Source organism: Ambystoma mexicanum, chromosome 12 (assembly GCF_040938575.1).
Source record: "Ambystoma mexicanum isolate Mex_15411 chromosome 12, UKY_AmexF1_1, whole genome shotgun sequence".
Taxonomy (NCBI): domain Eukaryota; kingdom Metazoa; phylum Chordata; class Amphibia; order Caudata; family Ambystomatidae; genus Ambystoma; species Ambystoma mexicanum.
The window spans coordinates 73743297-73752704 of NC_090936.1; the positions used below are offsets into that span (position 1 = coordinate 73743297).

Sequence of the window (9408 nt, forward strand, 5' to 3'; positions counted from 1 at the left end):
TACAACTCTTGCCTAGTTGTTTCTCTTACAGTGTCTTTTAGCTTATGGCAATGCTGGTTCCAGGTTTCCCCCAACTGACCTCTCATGTCAGGAAAAATGCACCATGTTTGCCTTCTCTTTTCAGTTCTATTTGGTTGGTATTCAAAAATGCTTTCCAAACACACTTTAACGTGTTTCCACGTCCCGGGACACCCTATGCTTCTAGGCTGACTCACCGTTTTACTGTACGGCTATTGCAAGGAGCTTGCGCAGGGCCAGCTTCCCCTTCTCGGCAGAGTCTTGGTTGGTTTCTGCGTCAGCTCCGAAGTACTTTACTGCCAGAGCCAGTGCAACTCCACAGGACTGCGTCTCCCTGGGCCCGGCTGCACTCTATTCACCTCAGCTACACCGGAGATCCTCCTCTCCGGTCCCGAATGCCGCCATTCTGCTGCTGACAGACTTCAGCTCTTCTTTGTGGGATTGCCTCTGCCACCTGTCTTGCTTCCTGCTTCACATACTCGGCAGCCTTTCTACTCTCCTTAGTTCCTCTTGCTGCAGGTGATCTGTGGGTTTAAATATCCCACGTAGCTGATTAGGTTCATGATAACTAGATGGCATATTACTCTTAGCGTCACATTTCCTCCACGTGGACTCGTTGCACCTCTTCCTCGTCACAGTATCTGACACTTTCTGGGACTTCGAGCCCAAGGAAGCTTCAATTGATTTTGAAGTTGCATTGTTTAACTGTTGCATTGGAAGTTTCAATTGATTTTGAAGTTGCATTGTTTAACTGTTGCATTTAAGATACAATCACCATCAACATCAGATATTGGATATGTTCCAGGTTTACCATGTACACATGAAGACTGAATAGGGTTTTGTTTAAGCAAAGTGGCTTTCAGAGTTTTACAATTAGCTGATTCTGAATAATGACAAACAGGCCATTACAAACTCTGGAATCAAGGGATCTTCCTCACAAGAAAGACAGGTATATTGCCTCTCTCCTGTTGGAGTCACCACCCTCCCCTGTCAGCCCACTCCTCCCATGTGATCCACCCTCAGAATACCACCCCCAGGGTCCGAATCGGGTAGCAGCTGCCTTCCCCTGGCCACATTTCTAATTTAATTTTATTTATTGTGCATTTATAAGGCCCTTCAACATCAAGCTAATTTTGTTTCAAAGCACCCACAGGGCAATAGTGAGGGAACATGGGAATGAAAACAAATATAACAATGAAAGATAGAGACAGACCTACCAGGCCTTGTGATCTTTCAGAACGTGCAAGTGCAGAGAGAGAGTGTGGAGGGGGGCTAAGTGCCAGGTGTTTTAAGAGGGAGGTGCTAGAGAGTGAGCCGCTATAAGTGCCTGGGGGGAATGGTCAGCCGCCAATAAATAGCTAAGTTCAGGATTGTGGTGACATAGGCCAGTGGGTACCAAGGCAAAGTACTAGGAGGTGGAGGCTGTAGGCGATTGGGTTTGGGAGTACAGGAACCGGGAGGACACTTAAGGGCCCTGGTCATGGGAGGAGATTTTAGGCTGGGGATCAGTGAGGACTTCTGCTGAGTCATTACACTTAACAAAGCCGGGCGTGGAAGCATAGATGTAGATAAAGTGGAAGAGTCAGGGCTGACGGCATCAGTAAAAATCGGTGGAGTATCTAAAGAAGTCATCATGTTCCACCTGCACAGATTCCTAAGCAGCGCCTGATCCACATGAGCTGATCCTGAGGATCAGGCATAAATAACAATTCTGCATCATCTTCCGTCAACTACTGAATTGAATTAGCCCTCACCAGGCCTTTAGAGAGACCCGGACACGGCACAGGAGTGCTTTCAGCATCCTTCTGCAGAGGGATAAAGTACGAGGTAATCAAGGACGTTTTTTAACGAAATTTTTCGGTCTGTGCTAACAACACTCTGTGGCGCTCCGTAAAGGGTTTTCAAGGGAATTGTAGTTGCAGGTTAAGCACTCTGGGCTCCAACAAACACCAAGCCGTTTTGAGTTTTCAGCACCACAAACACCAGCCACAAATTGTATTGTCCTTTTTGTATCTTCCTTAGGGCCGCTGGTAGTATTACGTTAAAGGGGATGTAGAACTTTTTTTGTGTGAACACTTGTACTTGACTTACAGCTCTAATCAAGCAGGCGCTTGATATTCCCCAGCACTTGGCGCTCCCAAGGTCGATAAATTGAGCATTACAACTGGGTAAAAATGGTAATGTCAATGATTACAGCGCTTTGAAACGGCGAGTATTCTGTATGAAGCGCTACGTACATCACCAAATTATTCTATACAATTGTGTTCTCCAATTTTGGAACTCTGTATTTAGATTCCAATATTGTGCTTATGCTGCCATCTTGCGGTTGGTTCCGGAAAACCAATCTGTTTTCTGTACTATGAAAAGAAACGTGTATAACCCGTCCCTTTAATTGTATACATTTTACTGAGGGTGTACAGTTCAAACCTAATACAAGGGGGTAATTGCGTGTTTCTAATAGAATCGAAACATGTGGTATGTAACCGTCAATAAGAAAAGACTACTCTGAAGAGCAGGAAAGCTGCAGTTAAGCAGTGGCAATGAAGAAAGAGTAAGGCCGAGGTTAGAAGAGCCACCGAGAAAGAGCGTTCATTTAGGATTGTGGGGGAGGGGAGATGGGTTTAAAGAGGTAGCAAGTAATTCTCGTATGTAAGAGGAAGTGTTGCATAGATGGAGAATTCCTGTCTGCTGGCCAGTTCTTTGTGGCTTCATTGATAATCAAGGCAGACTGGGGGCGGGCTTCCAATGGCTACATGTTTCTCAACAAGGTATTGGTAAAGGCGTTGTGTACGACACGCAGGGTTTTCAGTTTGATGTAAGCTTTAGCCATGGGAGGTTGCTGCTGAGAATTGGGGTGCTTGACTGTGTATTTATTTATTTTTTTACGGAAGATGCCTGTTCTTGGTGAATGGGTGGAATCCAGGAATCCATCAGTGTGAGGAAGAACCCGTGCTTGCACTGTGGTGTGGAAGCTGTGGGGTGCTTCGCTTCGCTGCTTCTTCTTACTGATGGATTTCTATCCATCAGCTGTGACTTTTGGATGCCGAGGCTTGAGCCTCATTACTCCATCTTCTCGGGTTGAGTGTGTAGTCGTGGGTTAGGATTCTTCTTGGTCTGTGTGGTCTTGTCACAGTAGGGCTGGTTTCACAGGGTCTTCGCAGTGATGCTGCACGTTGCACGCTCTTTATGTGGAGGCTGAGTGGAAGCCTATGCAAGGTTTCACCTTTAAAAAGGCCGGGGAAAGAAACCCTAGAGATCTGGGTTTGCTGAGCTTTGTTTGGCTCTGGGTCCCTCTGATAAGATCTATTTTTAGTAGGATTGAGTTTTAGATGGATATTGGATTTCCAAAGCTGGATTAGTTTCCGGCAAGATCATACATTTGGTTGTTATCGCGTGGTGATCATTTCAGATATAATTAGATACCTTCTGCATGTTGATGATTGCAGAGGTTTCCGTTGGCAATCATGACTCTTGATTGTCTGGTGGTTCCCCCAAATGTAAAAAGTCGCGAGTAACCAGACCCAAGTTAAACAATACATTTTCAAAACATCCATCATCCATGGTCCTTCTCATTCTAACATTTCTTTAAAATCGCAAAACACGCCAAGGGTAAGAAACTCCTGTTGTCACATAAACAAGGAGGAGGGCTGGAGGGCCCGGCTTTCCTATGGTTTCTGAGTACAGTCATCAGGCAGCATGAAAGTCCTTTAACCGCGCAGTTAAAGGGCTTTCATGCTGCCTGATCACTCTTTAGTTTCAGAAACCATCGGAAAGCCGGGCCCTCCAGCCCTCCCCCATTTTCTGAGTACAGAGCCATCGTGCAGCAGACAGCCCTTTCTCTCAAGGAGCCTGTGTTGAACCACGCAGCTCCTTGAATAAAAGGGTTGCCTGATGTGTCTGAGAGCTGGGGCACCCAGCTCCTCCTTTTGTTTAATAAGGTAATAAGGCCAGTGCACCCCATCCCCCTGCTTTCACCAGGCCCCTCCCCTTTAGGGGAGGGGGATCTTGTTAGGGGTGTGCCCCAAGTACAGATGTACTTAGGCCAAGCCTCCTAACGACAGCCCCCCTCGATTTTAGCACCCCACTCAAAGCACTGTACATTTATCACCAATTATATTCATGAACTACATTTCCCAACATTCATGGAGAGATTCTCGTAGTAAGTTTGTTTGCATATGTGTATGCATCAGTACAAGTAAATTGCCCATTATTGCCAAAGTTTATTATACTTTCTTTTTCAACTAATATTGAGTTAACTAGTTGTTTTTGGTGAGTAATGTATCATCATCTACATTTGCGGTTCATGGCACTAAAATATACAATTATAATAATTTTCAAGGACTCGCAGCTAACGTCATTATCTTGTTTCTTGCTCTTAATTCTGGACACATAGATACAAGGCTATCCATATTGCAAGTTTGAAGCTCTAGGCTTTTCATGACTTTATGCAGACTTGCACATTTTTCCAGCCCCTGGCAATGGGGACATACAGGGCCATTACAACCCTGGCTGACCCTTTATTTCCCCATTGCCAGGAGCCGTAAACGTTTACCCCCCCATTCCCATTTGAGCCCGATAGGTGAATGGTGCCGTTGCTACCGGCAGTGTCTACTCACGAGTGCCGGTACGCCCGCCAGGTCAGACCTGAAGGGCGGGTAGGCACCTGCAAGCAGAACTCGTAGTTTGCCGGTCCGGTAACAATGGTACCGGACCATAGTGTCAGTAACAGGTTACCCATATCATGCTTAATGCCAGAAATATTTTCATAGAGCCCGTTTTAATTTTGCTGAATGCCCAGAGACCCAGTGTCTATTTAAAAAGAAGAACTTTTACAAAACCAAGGGCTATTACTCACTTGTGTTCAGTCCAGTCTCCCAAGACTCAAGTTGTCGTAAGATGAATTCTCGGTTTCTTCTTATGTTGTTATTCACAGCTATCTCACCTGTGCATAGAAGTGCAAGTCAATCATGATTGTGGTGCCCACAAAACTGTTGAGCCACTGGATAATATTTGTCCCTACTCCATTATGGTCTGAGGCTTGAGTGACGAGTCAGCTGCTTTATTAAATGGCAGAAACTGCCAGAGCTTCGTTGGTTGGCAGCAGAGTGTTTCACATAGCAATGGTCACTACTGAGAATCTCCCGCCACCTCTTCCGTGAAATCTAGATTTTAGTACTAGCTGCACCGCAGAGCAAAGCTCTCTGCGAAGGTGGTAAACGTGGATCCTGCTTTCTCCACAGGCGGATGCAGAGCTGTTCCTGCATTTTAAGGTTAGACATAGAATTTTGAAGGAGGTGTTTGACTGGGAGACGGTGAAGTTCTCTCAAAATGTTTGCCATGTGTAGATGTTTATGAATGCCAGTGATGTCCGCCTGCTGCTCTTTGCAACGAGTACAGTATATTAGCATAGGACACTGGCTATTCACCTCCTCTCAGCCAATCCGATTTTTCAGAATGCAGCTAATAACTACTGTTATTGACTGACTTCCAACCGCTTTGACTTCAGAAGCATGCTGGGAAATAGCAATGCAATTCCCCAAGGAGATTTCTTTGAATAAGGCACTCCAATTGAAACACCAAAGTGAAGGATAATATCTGGAACAATTCTTTCACATTTATACGTGGGAACCATTCACTTTTACATTACACCTAATTCACACTCCTGAAACAACTGGTCCAGTCCAACCGGGATTACAATTAAAATGCTTATCACATAAATACAACCTTTTTATTGCAATATTTCATAATAAACCACATTTATTTACTAACTCGTTTTGTGTTTTAACTTTACTCACTGTTAACATATATATGTTTATTTCACCACCACAACTCCAGAGCCTGGATGTGCTAAGCACCTTATATCCCAGGAGGGGCCATCATTGCTTGGGATAACTACCCTCCCCCAACCGACCCCACGATAATGACCGGTCCCTCATTCTAGAAGGCCATAAATAATTTGGTAGTCGGGAAGGTTGCCGTAAAGGGCATGCGAGTCGTCTAGCCGAGACTTAACATTTTGTATTGTTCATGCAGATCTTGCATATCACACATTCAGCACTTCTGGAAAGGCTTTTAGGTTTCTGCAACCAAGAGCTTGGAGTTGCTTTTGGTTGTAGAAAGAAACTGTATGTTAAGCTAGCTTTCTATTTGGCTGACCTGTTGTAGCAGATACCGGGTCTGGTTTCTGTTCATTGGTGTAATGTCGGGCCTATTCTTAGCATGCCCATCTAATGTAATGACCACCTTTCCACTCTGTTCACCATATCTCTTTATGAAACGTGTTTGAGTGGCAAATAGCGTAATGCAAACTAAGTGTGCAACAAAGGCATACAAGTGCAATCTGAAGATGGCCCGTAATCTAAGAGAATTGTAGAAAGCTGATCACTGGCATACTACGGTCTCATTACGGTTGCTTCCATGGCAGTGTCAATTTTCTTTTTTTAAACGTTTTAACATAAGGCAATCCTAACTGCATTTCTAGGTGGAGTTAATATCTGTACTTACACAGCATGTGAATCTAAAACAGATACAACCTGCAAAATGTCTATTACGGAGAAGTCAAATTCTAGGTTTGGCCACACATTGATTCCTCGTTCTCTGGGGCGTCTAGCACTTGTTCTCATGAATTAAATAAATGTCATGAGGCAGGCAATTGTTCTTCCATGCTACAAAGCTCCTTGTGTCTTTCTATGTTGTTTACTTGAAACGAGATCTTGCTGCACATTCCTAGAGCGGAGAGTCTTGCAGTCGGTATTATGTTGTTTTGCCGAAGTAAATTCAAATGTGGAAATGTACTTCAAAGTTACTTCGATGGGAGTGGGGTAACACATATGTATTTGTATGGTTAGGTGTATATGTGGGGTTGGAGGGCTTGTTGGTGGCGACAGGCTCATTTTCAGATCAAGGATCTATAACCCATACTGTTCTTGTAGGTTTTGAGATTTGCTCAAGATTCTTGTTTGGTCCTTCAAAGTGTCCTTTCTAACGGCATAACCTTTCTACATTTTCCCAGTGACGTAACAAAGAGCTAAGATTTATTTGCTTTTGCATCATAATGCACACAAGTGTATATTAACTCATTATCAAATTTCACTTAAGTGATTCTGTTGCATCACACAGTCATATTCACTTAATAGTTAGGAATAGTTTGCAGTTAAAGATGCTAAACACCATTCTACCTTTCATCCTGTATTACAGCAAGCTCGAATTGATGAAGAGAGGCGGCGAGCAAAGCAATTGGCGGGAGAGTCGTCAACCGCAGATGATTCCAAGCGGCCACGAATCAAGAAAAGCGCATACTTCAGCGACGAAGAAGAACTCAGCGACTAGCTCCGTCTTTAGATTTTCTATCCGCCTGGCTCTTAAAGCAGCTGTTTGATACATTTTATTTCGCAGATTATCGTTTTTCAATTCTCATAGACGCTTCAAGGCTGGATGTTGCCAGGAAAGATTGATGGAAAGTCTTGACTAAGTGGGGAGATAAGTAACGAAATACACACTTTCAGCCTTTTTTAATTTTAATAATAATGCCGATTGTCTTGATATTGTTTCTGTGGTTTCTGATAAATAGCCGTTATGCTTGAAGGATGCAGATTGGTGACTATGGAGATGGAATTTGCATTGACATTTTTGTATATTTTTTTATAATAAAAAGAGAGTGGTACTTCTCGGTTGGACATGCACTTTATTGAATTTGCCTTGCAGCTAAATCCCAGTTCAAATAAATGAAGGAGGCCTATTACTATAATCCAACAATATATGATATGTGAAAGATTTTCATTATCTGATACTCTTCATTACACTCACATATAAGGCAATGTTCTTGGTTGCTAAAATTAGAGACTATAGTACTGGACGGCTGGAAACGTACCACAGGGATAAACCATTGCTCTGTTATTGTGCTTTTTACCATTTCTATTTTATTACTCTTGAATCCGTGTACATTAAAAAAAACATGTTCTGCATCTATGCAGATTACTTTAAAATGTATCTGAAGATATTTGCAGTAAATACTTTAACATGAGACTGGAAATAAATGCAATTATCCAAGACATTCCATTTAAGAAATATTGTTGTAAATGAAATCATGAAATATGTGAAGCTCATTGTGTCTTCTGACGAGCAATAATTGAAAGACGAGGATCGTCTTTGGTAGACTCATTCTTGCCATTTTCGTGTAAATGAGTGGAGCGATACTATTTGGTTAGGCATATAGTTCTAAAAAAAAGCTTGCAGGTCAGGCTTTAGCCTTCACCCCCTTCTCTAAACCTATTGGAGGCTTTAAAATATTGTTTTACGATGGCAGGATGATAGGCCTCTTGGATAGTGACATAATGTCACTCATATTCAGGATTTGGCCCGAGGGGGGGACTTTGCTGCGTCCCCCCCCAATGTGCCAACAAAAGCAAACTAGCAGTTCTGGCTAACAAACCCTCGTAGACTGGTTACCCCGGTTGGTAGAGACCCCTGCAGCCTCAGTCACGATGGAGATGGACTGACTTCATCACAACCACCATCGGTTCTCGCAGTTCTCGTAGCTTGGCTCTGTTTACCGAGCCTAATGCGTGCATAAGATCTATAAAGGACATAAAAAGAGACCCCTTTTCTTAACTTGACATTTTTCATTAGGGAAAGTGTAAAACAATGATCCAGTGTCAGAATGGCATTTCGGAATCGCTTTTGGAAAGGTAGAAGTCCTTAACCCAATCCATCATTCTCATTAACATCATTCTCCCCAATACTCAATGGGGGGGCAATCAAACCTACTGGTGATTAGCTGGAGGACTGTGGTCTTTGTATAGTGGGGTCAATTCAACTAACTTCCAGTCATCTTAATATCTTCCCTTTAGAGTTATGGCATTCAGAAATGTTTAGTCCGATTAGGCTTTCCCCCACACAAGTTCATCCTCCTACAAATATAAAGAAATTCGTTTTACCCCTCACACCTTATTGGGAAGCTGGGTTGCCATATCCCTGGTCACTTCTGCAAGTGTAGGGTTTGTATAGTTAAAATTCCTCAATATTTGCCAAACGCCATAGGAATGGCCACAAATAGTTTACAGTTTAAGGCAATACTGATCTACCCGCCACCCATACCCCCAGTGAGGCTAGAGAGGTGAGCCTGCTCTGCAACACCCTCTCTAGGAGTCGAGCAGAAACTCACCGGGAGCGACTCCCCCTGTGGGGACAGAGACTCATGTTCCTATACGGAACTCCCTAAAGACCCCTCCAATATCGCCTCTTCAGATCTATTTTGTCAAGTTTTAGAAGAGGAAAGAGCAAATAGGTGTTATTGCAATACAGACATTGTGATTAACCCTTTTAATGAAAAACATCATTTAACTGGGACGAGGAGGATAAGAATGTCCAGAGAGAGAGGGACTGAGACAA

The 9408-nt window shown here is 43.4% G+C and overlaps 1 protein-coding gene across 1 annotated transcript in view; it reads left to right on the forward strand.

The window, feature by feature from the left end:
- The window catches only part of ZCRB1 (zinc finger CCHC-type and RNA binding motif containing 1), a 67511-nt gene extending 59830 nt beyond the window's left edge, over positions 1-7681 (forward strand). The window contains exon 9 of the mRNA XM_069628028.1: positions 7216-7681. Coding sequence (XP_069484129.1) covers positions 7216-7347 — 132 coding nt within the window. The 3' untranslated portion in view covers positions 7348-7681. The remainder of the gene's footprint in view (positions 1-7215) is intronic.
- The last annotated feature ends 1727 nt before the right edge of the window (positions 7682-9408 follow it).